Source organism: Anabrus simplex, chromosome 10 (genome assembly GCF_040414725.1).
Source record: "Anabrus simplex isolate iqAnaSimp1 chromosome 10, ASM4041472v1, whole genome shotgun sequence".
NCBI classification, from domain to species: Eukaryota; Metazoa; Arthropoda; class Insecta; order Orthoptera; family Tettigoniidae; genus Anabrus; species Anabrus simplex.
In genome coordinates this window covers 30,394,379-30,409,250 of record NC_090274.1, presented here as the reverse complement: position 1 = coordinate 30,409,250, position 14,872 = coordinate 30,394,379, and the positions used below count along the sequence as shown (strand labels likewise).

Here is a 14,872-nt window from a genome sequence, read left to right as displayed (position 1 = left end):
GAGGAGGTATCTGATGGTGAGGTAGCGCCCTAGTCTAGAAATTGATGGTTATGAATTTCATGTTTTTGGTCCGTATTGAACTGAGAATAATATATAAGTAATAATAATAATAACGTAAATGTTTCCACCTTTTCAATACAATACCCCTAGGGGTCGAAACTAGTACCGTATAATTTTGTAATTTTGTGAATATATTGTATTGAAAAGGTGGAAACATTTACGTTATTATTATTATTACTTATATACTAGTCTAGAAAGTCAAGAATAACAGCCAAGAGGAATTGTTGCGCTGACCACACATCTCCTCGTAATTTCAGACCTTGTACTTTTTGTGGGTTCAGTGAGAGAAAGAAATGTTTGAACGATAGAGGTATCACTTTATTATCTCATGTTGGAAAACTTTTGAAATAATTATTGATAGTAAAATCAGATTCTTCAAAGAAGAGGGAGATCAACAACTGATTTAATATTTACCTCCGTCAGTTAATGGAAAAATTCTACTAACACAACCAAGACTTGTGGATAGCCTTCCTGGATATCAAGAAAGTATTTGATGCTGTGAACAGAGAGAAGATGTAGGAAACTGTGAAGAAAATTGGAATATGGGATGACATGATACACAGGATCAAGAATTTTTATAAAGATACCCCACAGTAAAGTCAAAACACCAATAGGAATGACTGAAACCTTCGACATAAAGTCTGAATCACTGTGATGAATGAGATTCAGAGAAAAGTACACCAAACCATTGGAGGTAAATGCATATGGGGAGACTCTAAAGAAGACCAAGGCAGAAGCTGCTAAAGACTCTGGATTCATCTTCAGTGAAGAGAAAAGTGATGTTCTGGTCGTGAAAAGGTTTGGACAACCCATGGGACAAATTGAAATGGTGGGGAAACAGCTGCAAATGACCCATCAATTTAAATATCTTGGAAGTATTATCTCCGATACTGATTCTATAGACAAGGAAGTTACTCAGAGAATTCAGACAGGTAGTAACTTCTACAAATCTTGACATATAATTGTGAAATGTGGACCATGAGAAGTAAAGATATCAACAGAATCCAGGCAGCAGAAATGAGATTTGACCGTAGCATGATTGGTAAGGCACAGAAGGATACAGTCCATAATGAGGAAATCTGAAACCAGGCTCATGTTGTAAGACTACAAGACAGATAGCATCGCAGTGGCTGAGACACATGGGTGCTAACAGATTACCAAAACAAATGTGTGATTTAAAACTTGGAGACTAAAGACCAAGATGGCGACCAAGACTCGGGTACAAGGACAAGCTAGTCGTTGCTGGCGCATCATGCATGCAACCTGGCTGGGAACGCTAATTAAAATTTCTTATGGTGGGAGTTACGAACATACTAAAGAGTGAAGTAAATGTTCTATCCATGTTTCTTATCATGTATTTAATAGAACATGGACTGGACTTTGGAATAATGATGTAATAACCAGGGAAGCACACTAGAGGGGGACGTTTTAACCAGTTTCGACTGTATTTATCATAGTGTTTGATGGTGAACCTGTTATCATGATTTTTGTCTTGTTGATATTCAGGTACAGGCCCATGTTCTCACTCTGTTCTCTGTCCTCGAGCTCTTCTTTACTTTCAGCAACCAAAGTGGTGTTGCCTGCATACCTCAAGTTGTTTATATTCAAACCATGAGGTGACACATCCAATCCAGATTTCCTCATGATGTACTAAACATAACGATAATACCACCTTATCATCTACATGACTTCTTGTGTGTTTACATAGTGATACTGGAGGGATGATGAGTCGTGGCAGAGAGCAGGCTTCATGGGAGCCGGAGGAAATGGAGGATGAGAGGCTGAAGAACATTGACCCTAGAATGGTGGAATTGATCCGTAACGAGATCATGGATTGTGGTGCACCAGTGCAGTGGGACGATATAGCAGGGCTGCAGTTTGCCAAAGCCACCATTCAGGTGAGTTGATGAGTTCTTGTGCACATACCTTCTTGTATTAAAACAGAAGTAGCAATAATCCAGCTCCCAAACAAGAATTGAGGTGATGTAGATTTTTTTTTTTAAATTCATGAAATAGCAGATTATAATATGGGAGAGGTGAATGAGGATGAAGTATACCAGGCCCTTCAGAAATAAAAAAAATAGCAAGTCAGCTGGTCCTGGAGGTATAGTAATGGAATTATTGAAATATGGAGGGTCTAAAGTGATAGCAACATTAGTAATTATCTTTATTAAAGTGGTTATAGGAGATGAAGTACCCCAGGAATATAAGATATCATACACTACTGCCATATATAAGAAGGGAAACAGGAGTGATCCACTTAATTATAGAGGAGTAAATGTCATGGCTTCAGTGAGTAGGTTGTTTAGTGGTATAGTAAAGAACAGATTGAAAATGGTTGCAAGTGCTGTTGTATCTCAGGAGCAGGGGTGTTTTACTTTCTAGGAAATGTGTGGATAACATCTTTTGTGTTCATAAGATGAGTCAGAAAATTGGCCTTTAATAAAAGCAGTATACAAAGGAAATTAGAAAAGGCATTATGAGAATAAACCTGTATACATGCTATAAATAGTTTCCGCATAAATATTGCTTAATGTTTATCACTTTTATGTGGTGAGCATAAAGACGTCTGGATCCACACTTAACGCACTACTGTCTTCATCATTGCATTCATCCTGAGGCTGCTTTTACACCAAGCCAGTCCAGTCCTGTTTCGTCCAGTCAAGCTCAGCTGTCGGACTGGACTGGAATAGGCTGCTCTGAAGCAGTCATTTCTTTAATTGCAATTCAGCTGATAACAAGTATGAATATTACAGTTTTAGCTCGTTTTTTTTTCTATAGTATGGAGGAGCGGGTGATGTAGACAGCGATTGGGTTGAAGTATGCGGACTGGCTGAATAAATACTCAAAGAGCAGAGTTTGGTATTTTCTCACATCTCATTCCTAAAATGAAATGAAATGAAATGAAATGAAATGAAATGGCGTATGTCTTTTAGTGCCGGGAGTGTCCGAGGACAAGTTTGGCTCGCCAAATGCAGGTCCTTTTGACACCCGTAGGCGACCTGTGCGTCATGATGAGGATGAAATGATGATGAAAACATCACATACACTCAGCCCTCGTGCCAGAGAAATTAACCAGTTATGGTTAAAATTCCCGACCCTGCCGGGAATCGAACCTGGGACCCTTGTGACCAAAGGCCAGCACGCTAACCATTTATCCATGGAGCCGGACATCTCAGTCCTGATTTGCTGTAAGTTTGTAAGTTTCTTCTGAATGGAGTATGAATCATTCAATAAACTGGTTGAGTTGCTTTGAGGATGAACCTGGCACAAATTTACAAAGATCGACTGGGGCAGGAATGGAATTTAGGGAGTACAAGGTACTTCAAATTGGTGCCCTTGATGGTCAAGACTAACACTGTTATTACTAGCTGCTTGATATAATAATATAGTTAATGCTACAGTTTACTTCACCACCATCTTCTGCATTCATTTATTGCCAATTACATTTTTGTTTCCGTGGTGAATGTGATGTTTTTTTTTGTAAATACATTCATGTGCTCTCATTAATCATACAAGATTTTTGGTATTGAGTTCCATTGTTATCACTGATATAAAACATTCCTGTCACCAGTGCAGAACATCAACACAGGACTGGCTGGAAAATAGTGCAAGCAGCATCGTGGATGCTACTGGACAAGACTGGACTGGTTCAGTGTGAACGGTGCTATTTATTAGAGTGCTCTGCTCAGCTGGGCTGGGCTGAGCATAAACGCAGCCTTATATGTGCTCTATCCTTCCTGATTTTCTATCTAAGTTGATTTATATTCATATTCTTGGTTGTCCCATTGTGTTACTTACAATCATCATGTTGGGTTTCAGTTGGCATTGAAGAATGCTCAAATACCAGAAATCTTTGTCTATAGATTTACTGGTATGTAAAAGGCCCTCTTTTCAGTCTGAAATTCTTGCTATCCACTGTCTTTTAAAACTAATGTAAGTTCATTTGAGAAGGTGTTAAATATGTAGTAGTATTAATCTTTTCCTTCATCAGTTACTGGACTAATTACCTCAAGGTTAATATAATTTTGGTATAATAAGTATACTCGTACTATATCCCTGATATCTGAAATGCTACAGGAGATAGTCGTCTGGCCACTCCTTCGGCCTGAGATCTTCACAGGCTTGCGACGTCCTCCAAAAGGAATCCTCCTCTTTGGTCCACCAGGCACGGGGAAGACTCTCATTGGCAAGTGTATAGCTTCTCAGTCGTGTTCCACCTTCTTCAGCATCAGCGCATCATCTCTGACCTCCAAGTGGATTGGCGAGGGAGAGAAGATGGTGCGTGCCCTCTTCGCAGTTGCCAGGTAGGTATCCTAATATTAGCATACACTTTATGGGTAACTAAATAAGACTAAAGTGTCAGATCTTGAAGCTGGATATTCATATATTTGAGCTGTCATTATTAGTTCATTTAAGATTTTATTCCCCTTAACATTCAACATGTTCTCCTTATTTCTATTGGCCTTTGCCCATTTGGAGCCAGTCTGTTTCTCTTAGTTCCAATTTCACAATATTCACTTAAGCTAGAGGCAGGTTTTATAATTGGCAGTTGAAATGATAAACTGAGCTTATCTGTGACTTGGCTTAAGCTTTAATGAACTGTATTTTAAGCTTCGGAGTTAAAACGTTAACTGAGGAAAACAATATTAGTTGTAACTTTGACCGGTTAACAAGTACAAATAAATTACATTTAAACGGGGAAAAAAAAATTAAATTAAAAATCAAAGATCAAAACATGCCAGTCAAGGAAAAGGATGGGGAAGTGGAGGGGCCTAAGAGAGGTGGAACCTAAGACTTTTATGGATTGTACTTCAAATGAAGAGTAACTATTCTAAGGGAATAAATTAATTTTAACATAAAATAGAAACTTCAAATTAATATTTTGCCAATATCACAAATGAAGGCAACTTAACCTAAAAACAATCTGCAAAATATAGAAACATTTACCGGGTCTACTGTGCAGAATGGAGTAATGCAACATTTTGTACACTGTACACTTAATATATTAGAAAAACTGTAATGATTTCTCTTCTTATGAAACTTGGGCTAATCCCATATCTATAAAGCCCAAGAATGTTAATAAAAGGCTTGCCTCCACAAAACGAGGATGGCAGTGAAATAACAAATTGCATTCGGGATATAGTGGGTTTCAACCCTGTTGTCGGCAGCCTTGAAGATGGTTTTCCGTGCTTTCCCATTTTCACACCAGGCAAATGCTGAGGCTGTGCCTTAATTAAGGCCATGGTTGCTTCCTTCCCAGTCCTAGCCCTTTCCTATCCGTGTCGGTGTGACATGAAGCAAAAAAAAAAAAAAAAAAAAGGTAGAATGACAAGCTACTTTATCATGAGATTGAGATTATTTTACAACCTTTGAGGTTATGTTGTGTTCAGCTGAACAGCCTTAAGGGGTTCATTAATCGTTCTAAGAAATCATCATTACAATTAGGTTACCATCTAAATTTCTCACGTATATCTATTTCTTCTAAAAATGAATATAAAAGTATACTTTGTCGTAAGGCAGCCTCTGTATGGGAGGAAGTATTTCATAAAATAAAATATGAACATCAAACGATGAGATGGGTTCGAACCCTGCTGTTGGCAGTCGTGAAGATGGTTTTCCATGGTTTCCCATTTTCACACCAGGCAAATTTTGGGACTGTGCTTTAATTAAGGCCGCAGTCATTTCCTTCCCACTCTTACTTCTTTCCTATCCCATCATCAGCATAAGACCTATCCGTGTTGGTGCAAAATAAAGCAAATAAAAGAAAGTTTAATAAAAAAGAAAAAGATGAGAACTGAATCACCGTGCAAGTGTGAACATCACCAACTTCTCAGTTTTTTGGAGCTTAGTAAAATTGAATATAGTAGTGCTAATTTGAAACTTACAGTTCTTAAGTGGCACCCATGACTTATTAAGCTCAGCTTACGTTTAAACTGTTCTTAATCAAACCCAAAACCCCTGGTTATTTACTTTTTATCGTAAGGTAAATATAGATACACGTATGTTCCTTTACTGTTGTATTCATAAACCGTAACTGAAAATTAACATACAGTGCAATGATTTTGATCCATGTGTAAAATTCCATTTACTCTCTTATTTTTTCCCCCTCTCTGTTATAATTTGTTGATCTATGTTGTAAGTTTCACTTTGCTAGGGCTTTTCATACTTGCAGATGTCACCAGCCAGCTGTTATCTTCATTGATGAAATAGACTCCCTATTGAGCCAGCGCAGTGACACAGAACACGAGAGCTCTAGGAGAATCAAAACGGAGTTCCTTGTTCAACTGGTGAGATAATATTTATATATAGAGTGATCTCTCATTTGTCTCGGTCAAAATACCACGAGAAGTGGAGATGAACTGTTAGGGCTGAGTATCTAGAACAGGTAATATCAATGAGGAGAGAACTATTCTATGAAGATTTGGAGTTTGTCGTTGTCATCCTTCTGTTTATTAATACCGGGTCTCTCACCCAACAGTCGTCAGGTGCTTTCTCTATGGTGTTTTGGAGGACATTTTTAATTTCAATTTTGGAATGTGTAGGTAGGTTCATCTCAAACAAAGATTGCTCATCAGGTACATCATGTGACAGCTAGTGTCAATGGAAAACGCCATTTAGGTTCCCACTGCAAACAAAATGTTGTTTAAAGTGTAATTTTATGTGCCCAGTTAATAGAGCAGCCTCAGATTAATCTATTGCGATGTTCCGTTCAAGGATATTTATTGATGCTGATGAAATGAAATGAAATGAAATGGCGTATGGCTTTTAGTGCCGGGAGTGTCCGAGGACATGTTCGGCTCGCCAGATGCAGGTCTTTTGATTTGACACCCGTAGGTGACCTGCGCGTCGTGATGAGGATGAAATGATGATGAAGACGACACATACACCCAGCCCCCGTGCCAGCGAAATTAACCAATTAAGGTTAAAATTCCCAACCCTGCCGGGAATCGAAACCGGGACGTCTGTGACCAAAGGCCAGCATGCTAACCGTTTAGCCATAGAGCCAGACATTGATGCTGATAACACAACAAGAGGAATTAGTGCCAGGCTGAGTGCCTCAGATGGTTGTGGTGCTGGCCTGCTGATCCCAACTTGGCTGAATCAGTCCTGGTTCAGCCCGGTGGTATTTGAAGGTGTTCAAATGTGCCAGCCTCGCGTCAGTGGTTTTACTGGCACATAAAAGAACTCCTGCGGGACTAAATTCTGCCACCTCGGCGTCTCCAAAACCCGTAAAAGTAGTTAGTGGGACGTAAAGCCAATAACATTATTATTAAGAGGAATAAGTATTTCCAGTAGTGGCTTAGTGAGGCTGCTATACGACAGTAGCGCGGAGACAGTACGGCGCACTACAAGGCTACTAGGGAATCTGTACTGTCAGATCAGATTCTGAACTTAGCCACTTATATCACACTCCGTGGACCACATGAGGGAGTCTATCTGAATCCTCTTTATCAGTCTCCTCATCCCAGACCAGCCCTGTACTCCCATGTTCCACATACTTCCCAATATACACAAGACCAACAATCCAGGATGCCCCATCGTTTGGAGTTCTTCCACATAACCTATTTCAGCATTGGTTGATCAGCATCTTCAACCCTTCATACATTCCCTTGACTCTTACATTTGTGACACTGGTCACCCCTCCTTGCAAACTTCCTTCTAGTTTCAATTGATGTCACTTCGAGCTTTGCACAGACTTCCCTGACACAGACAAACTTAGGGCCATCGAGTTATTCTTAAACACATGGCAACCTGCCTCATACTTCCTCATCTACCTCATACAATACATTCCAACCCACAATTTTTTCAGTTTCAAGGTCCAATTATTCCACCAGATGCTTGGCACTGTTATGGACCCAGGATGGCTCCATCTTATGCCAACCTTTTCATAGGAAAACTCGAGAAATATTTTCTTGAAACTCAACCCCTCCAGCCTCTGGTGGAGGTTCATTGATGATATCTTTCTCCTGTGGCACATGAAGCAAGCCTACTTGACTCATTCCTACAACACCTCAACTCGAATTACAGTGTCCATTTCACCTGGCAGATATCCGCCACATCTCTCACTTTACTTGATGTTGACCTCCACCTGCAGGATGGCAGAACTGACACCTCCGTACACATCAAACCACCAACCATCAGCAGTTTCTCCATTATAAAAGTTTTCATCCATATCACACTAAACGATCTCTACCATTCAGCCTGGCCATCCAGGGCAAACAGATTTGTTGAACCTCTAAAGCCCGTCCCTCCTACAACAACAGCAACTACCACCACCACCACTGCCGCCGCCACCACCACCACCACATCTCCCGGGCCATGAACTCTGCCCCCAGAATCCCTAAACACCTTAGCTCCGTACCCTTCATAAACACATATTATCCTGGTCTCCATAAAATAAATCGCACTTTAAAACAAGTCTTCTCTCATCCTTGCCTCACACCTGGGATCTTCTTCCAAGAAGCCCCCAGTCATTTTCAGGCACCCACCTACTCAGAAACATTCTTGCTCATTATGAGCCATACAAATTCCTCCCCTGCCACTGCAAGACCTGCCATTTACATACACCAAGTAGCACTCTTACCAGCAGCATCACCAACAAATCATCATCATCATCATCATCATAATTTCCCCTTATCCAGCTCCTGCCGGGTCAGGGTATTTATGGTACTTCTCCATCTTCCTCTTTCCTTCCACCATCCCTCTTCCACGATCTTGTCCCAGTCTAAATTTCGTCTTCTTATGCTGCTCTTCACTGATTCAATCCATCTTGTTCTAGGTCTTCCTGCTGCTCTCAAGTACTTACAAGGTTGATATGACTGTACTTCACCGAACATTACCTACCAGTACCTGCAAAACCCCTAACATAGATCTTCCTGTCCCCATTCACACGAGGCACCATCAAAGCACGTTCGATGTATGTTTCATTGTTAAAGTCCTCAAACTTTTACGCCTACATCCCACTTTCTTGTCCTTAGAGATTCTGAAGTGGGACTTTAACTGGTGCTCAGGTCCAGGGAAACATTTTCCCATTCTCTTGCCTGTTTGTTCCCCCCCCACCCATTCCCCTCATCTCCCGCAGCGTTTACTTGCCAACAAAGACCATCATCATTTTATCCTTCACTGATAAAGGCTGCAGCCGAAAAATTTGTACCCATGTTTTTCTTTTATGTGTACTCTATCCATGTGGTCTTACATGGTAAGTTGTTGCTCTCTGTCTGTTTCCTAGATGTATATATGGTATTTATAGTCAACAGAGCCCTCACCATCTCGTTATTCAGGAATGATTTCAGAGAAGGATTAAATATTATCCGCTCAGTAACTAAATTCAACGGATACAATAAACAGTTCTTCATCAATAAATAATTAACTTGACCAAACGACATCAACATTCCACTCTAGGTAGAGAATCAGCTCATTAAAAAAGTATTCTTCCTTTAATAGCGAGGATATATATCAAATTACTAACATTCTTAAGAAGTATCTATGTTTTTTAAAGTTATCGTTTATGTCACCACATGGTATCATAGAAAAAATGACAGAACTTGGCAGGTAGTTTGGATCAGTATTTTATGGCTAGACTAGGTATTACATGTAGTTGTTTTGTATCAGTATGTTATGACTAGACTAGGTATTATATTTACTTGTTTTATATCAGTATTTTATGGCTAAACTAGATATTATATTTACTTGTTTAATTGAATGGCCAGTCTGTATGCTCAAGGAAGTAGGCACTAAAGTGATGCATGATTTTCTAGGATGGTGCCACTACGGGAGAGGAGGATCGAATCCTTGTGATCGGGGCTACCAATAGGCCTCAAGAGTTGGATGAAGCTGCTCGACGGAGACTTGTCAAGCGGTTGTACGTTCCTCTACCTGAGCATGAGGTGAGATTTCTCTACACGTGTCATGTATTTTTAGTGGGTAATGAAGAATTCAAAAGGCTAGTGTCATTGTTCGAACAGTGAACATTTATCACGGTATTCAAAGTCTTTGTACTCGTAGAAATATAGCTGATTTGAAGCTGCTGTTCAGGGCTGCACTGTGCTAATATCTCTTCTTATTTAAAGTAAGCAGTTGATGCTTTATTTAAAATAAGCAATACAGTAGAACTTCGATTATACGTTCCCGGAAACTACGTTTTCCCATTTTATTCATTAAAATTACGTGGTCCCGCGAGCATCCTAATTAAATCACGTTGTAAAAATCCCGCATTATCCGTTCCTTGAAGAAATTATATCCCGGATCAACCGTCCAGAAATTTCAGTCCCATTAAAGCTAAATCCTCGATCACACATTTTTCAAGAAACTGTATCTTACGAAAGGACGGCTATGGCATACTTAAGGATCGTGGTGTTTACGTCCCGTCATTGCGGTAATTTGAAGAAGTACTGTACTGGAAAAGCGATCGGCGGTGAACTTGCGTAAGGGATCATCTTAACATCGCATTTGGGTAGTATTGTTTAGAGAATCCTCGGAAATCATAAAGCAGAGAGTGTCCACGACAATTGGAAGGAGACAGAGCGCATTTCGACAGCTCTATTTGAAGACGGAGCGAGTTTCGTCAAATGTTCGTACTTGCAAAACGTCTACGTTATGTCCAGGGTTAGATGTTTATTTTTTAACTTTTTTCAAGTGTATCGCCGAACAGATTTTCGGCATTTCCCTCAGGGCACTGTATAGTCACTGGTCTTTCCGGCAGGAATCGAAACTGCTCCTTCTTAAGTAACACAAATTTAGTACTGTATTTTAATATTATCGTATACAATTGTTATCAAGACCAGAACAGATGTTGCACCTTACATACATAAAGCCGTGGGAGGTTTTGGGATTGCCTATTACTGTTTTCGTCGTAATAAAAGACTGGGAATTTCATGCTTTTGTGTTAAAATATTAAAAAAGCTGCAGTCGTTTTATTTGCGCACATTACATTTAAAATTTTTTTATCATTTTGCACTCGTATAGACTTGTACAGCGAGTGCGCTTTCCAACTGAGCTCAAGGTCGCGAATAATTGTAATTTCGGAAGTGTTAATGATATTTTTTCTCTTTCCAGTTTGTGATTAGTGACGGGCAGAACCAAATATAATGCATTCGAAAGCTTGAGGATTGATACTTTCGAAACCATATTCTCAAGTTCAACCTAACCTTTAAAAGTCAATGTAGGCCTAATTTACGCGGTACAAGATTTCCATAAACTGACTAGGAACAGTATACTGGTGACCAAATTATAATGGAAGATTTTAAAAAATAATGGGATTTTGCCGTCATGTTGGACGATTTTATATCTATTTTGTATCTAATGTGCTTTTATTTTATTAGATTAGAGAATGAAAAACTACTTGTGGTCGATTTTTGTTTGGCTTGGCGTTACGGGTATTAGATTTTTCGAAGAGTTTGGCTGATCAAAGTTGCTGAACTGAAAGAAGTTTTCCAAGGAAACTGGCAAAGTTTCCCCGGTAAAACTGAATGTAAAGTTTCGAGATTTTTGAGTCGTGTACTGGTAATAAACGTTTGAAGCCAGCCCCGCTGTCGTAACATGCCTGCCTCTCACCCGTAGGACCCAGGTTCGATTACTGGCCAGGTCAGGCATTTTTTCGTGGATATGAGGGCTGGTTCCAGGTTCAGTCATTCTACGATTACGGTACCTTTAATTGAGGAGCTATTTGATGGTGATATGGCGACCCCGATCTAGAGAGCCAGGAATAACGGCCGAGAGGATTCGTCACACTGACCATGCGTCACCTCGTAATCTGCAGGCTTTCGGACTGAGAGCGGTCGCTTGGTAGGTGGAAGGCCCATTGGGGCTGTAGTTTGGTTTGGTTTAGGGGCGTTTGCAAGATTATAAGTATACCATACATATTTCATTTTTGTGATGTTTAGCCAAATTGTTGATGGTTCATTCATTCCCGGATTTTTTGTTTTCCCGTGTTGTACGTATTTTTTCCATGGTCCCTCCAAAAACAGATTATCGAGGTTCCACTGTACAGTATAAATATTTGCCTTTTATAAACGGACCTCTGAACAATGTGATGACAGACATGCTGCATAAGAAACACAAAACAAATACAAAAAGGAAAGAGAACCCAAGAGAAAAGAACAAACAAGGGAAAAATAAAGTCATGTAAAGAAAGACAGGCACATGATCAGGAATTCAGTTCCTAGACTTTTACCGCCTGTATTCATCTTTATCTCTTACCGAGCGGAGTGGCCATGCATGTTGACACGCTAAGACTATGGGACCAACCTGGGCATTTGGGATGCGAGTGGATTCGAACCCCACAGTCAGTTGACCTGAGAGTTCCTATTCTTAGGCCACCGCCGACACCTTCCACATTGTTTCCCAATTTCATTCACCATCATTCAGTTTATCTTCATTGGCTTCGTAACTGAGATTGGCAACAGGAAGGACATCTGGCTATAGAAACATGCCATACAATTTAATTTCACCTCATCCCCGACCCCGTATCAGGAAATTGGACCAAGGGATAAATTCCTCTTTATTTCTTGTCTCTTGTCTTTTCCTATGTTTATCTGGCTTTCTTGTTATCTTACACTTCCTACCTCAAGACTGAAGATCTTTCAAGAGGTGAAGCCCACCCTGCTAATGAAGCTGGGAAGCAGAAACAAACTCATCGGAGACTGAAAAGAGATGGATGTAGTAAAACTTGGATTGATGAGGGAAGGGAACCTATCTGTTGAATACAGTAGAGCCTTGATAATTCGAAATCTCACGTAATTCGAAGCAGTTCTCATTTCCAGAAACATTAGGTACCGTTTGGCATGTTATTTAAATTGTTTAATTTGAAATATGGATAATTCGTACTTCGAAGAACAATGCCGGTCCCATTACCAAAATTTAGACTTTTAATTCAAAACTGCCTTTACATGTTAAAAAAATTAGTATTTTACAGAGTAATTTGAATTCAAAATTTATCTGCATCATGATAGAACACGTCTTCCGTATTGAGCAGGGTTAGCTTTCCGCACTTTCACTCACTTCGGTGTGTCTGCGGTGCGCTTCATATTTGCTAAGTTTGAGTGAAATCATAATTCTTTTGTACTCAGCATTTCAACGAACATCATATCATGTAGCAGGCAGTGTGCGGAAAAGCAGAATCCGCGAACACTGGCGATGCCGATATTTAGCGAAAAAGCGTGGCTCATATAATTAATTTGCACTGAACAATATTGTCAATGCTGATGAAACCACGTCTTATTTTTTAATGCCGAGCCCAAACGGACTTGTGGTTTTAGAGGAGAGAAGTGTCAGCTGGGAAATCGTACTGTACTTTGTTCTTTGATACTGTGTTGCAATGCACACGGAAGCAAGAAACTTCCTCCCCTCGTCATAGCAAAGTTTGATAAGCCACGATGTTTTAAGGGCGTCGGGCACTTTCTGTGCAAGTACGAGAAATCTAAAGAATGCCAACAGTACAGTAATCCAAAAAATAAAGCATTTGCACAGGGAAGCCAGCATATTTTGTCCTCATCTTTGAATCGTGTGTTTTTCTTCTTTCGTTGCATGAGGTTATGTTTGCCTGTGATTTATCCAAATGCATTATTTTAATACTGTAAATGCATCTTGGATACATTTTGGAAATAGTTATTTTCCATGGCATTTGAAAGGTTTAAACTGTGAATCAAGGTTAATTGCATGCTGTAAAGAGTCTTAGAATATATTGTGAAGCAGCAAGGGTTGGCATTTCTGAATTTCGATTTGGCGGTTAATTCGATATCACGTAATTCGAAGTCTGATTTTTGCGTCCCAACGACTTTGAATTAACGAGGTTTTACTGTATGTCAGTGTATGAAGATACAGAGATTTTCGTTGTACTTTTCAGTTATGTCCTTGTCTCCTCTTTTTGTTGCTTCTCACACTGACCTATCATTGTGCTCATCTTATTCCATCCTTCTACCTTTGTATGTATGACTTGATTTGTCACTTGTGTGTTCTTTTCGGTTACTTGTATTTTAAATCTTCTTGTTGCTGTTCTTGAAAGTGAAGTGTATATTTTCAAATGTTATATCATGGGAACCATAGGATCTACGGATATATGAAAATTGGCATAAAGATCTCTTATCAGTAAACAATTAATTTTCCTGGTGAAAGTTATCATATCATAACGTCCCCTTGCTATTTGTACTTCTTACAATGTCAGAGACTTGATAGAGAAGCTAGATTCCACATCATCTCACGATGAGTGTATGTTAACTTCCAGGCTCGCTGTCAGATAATCGAGCGCCTCATGACGAGGGAACACAGCAATCTGACTAGTGAACAGATCGCAGAGGTGGCAACACTCACTGAAGGTTACTCTGGAGCGGACATGAAGAATCTCTGTCAGGAAGCCTCACTTGGTCCCATACGATCCCTGGGCTTCATGGATATAACTCGCATCACACCTGATCAGGTAATATTATAATTCTCAAATTTGTTTGATTACATCATTGAGTTTTATTTACTAAAACTGGATATTTTACCCGTTGTTGATGGTACAATCACTTAGAATGTGCACGATTGCATTTTTGTCAATCATTTATTGAGCGTTTTACACGGAACTGGGACTTTGAAATACAATTATGCCTGGTTATAATGCCATCGTTTGTTCTAAGTGTATTTTGCGCAATTGGGGGGGGGGGGGGAGGCGTTGAATTGAGGCCAAGTTTTAGAACATTAATTTGACTTATGCTACATAGTGATATATTGTACTGGAATTTTCTGGAACAATATTAATTCAGCATTTAACCTTTTAAGTGCTGAGTTACCAGTTGACTGTTTGGTACCTTAGTGCTGAGTTTTTTCATTC

At 39.7% G+C, this 14,872-nt stretch overlaps 1 protein-coding gene across 1 annotated transcript in view; it reads left to right on the top strand.

Moving 5' to 3' along the window:
* Positions 1 to 14,872, top strand: part of LOC136881934 (fidgetin-like protein 1) — a 53,728-nt gene that overhangs the window by 24,535 nt on the left and 14,321 nt on the right. Inside the window, exons 7-11 of the mRNA XM_067154391.2 lie at positions 1,769 to 1,958; positions 4,141 to 4,367; positions 6,236 to 6,350; positions 9,822 to 9,950; positions 14,285 to 14,476. Of these exons, the coding sequence (XP_067010492.2) occupies positions 1,769 to 1,958; positions 4,141 to 4,367; positions 6,236 to 6,350; positions 9,822 to 9,950; positions 14,285 to 14,476 (853 nt within the window). The remainder of the gene's footprint in view (positions 1 to 1,768; positions 1,959 to 4,140; positions 4,368 to 6,235; positions 6,351 to 9,821; positions 9,951 to 14,284; positions 14,477 to 14,872) is intronic.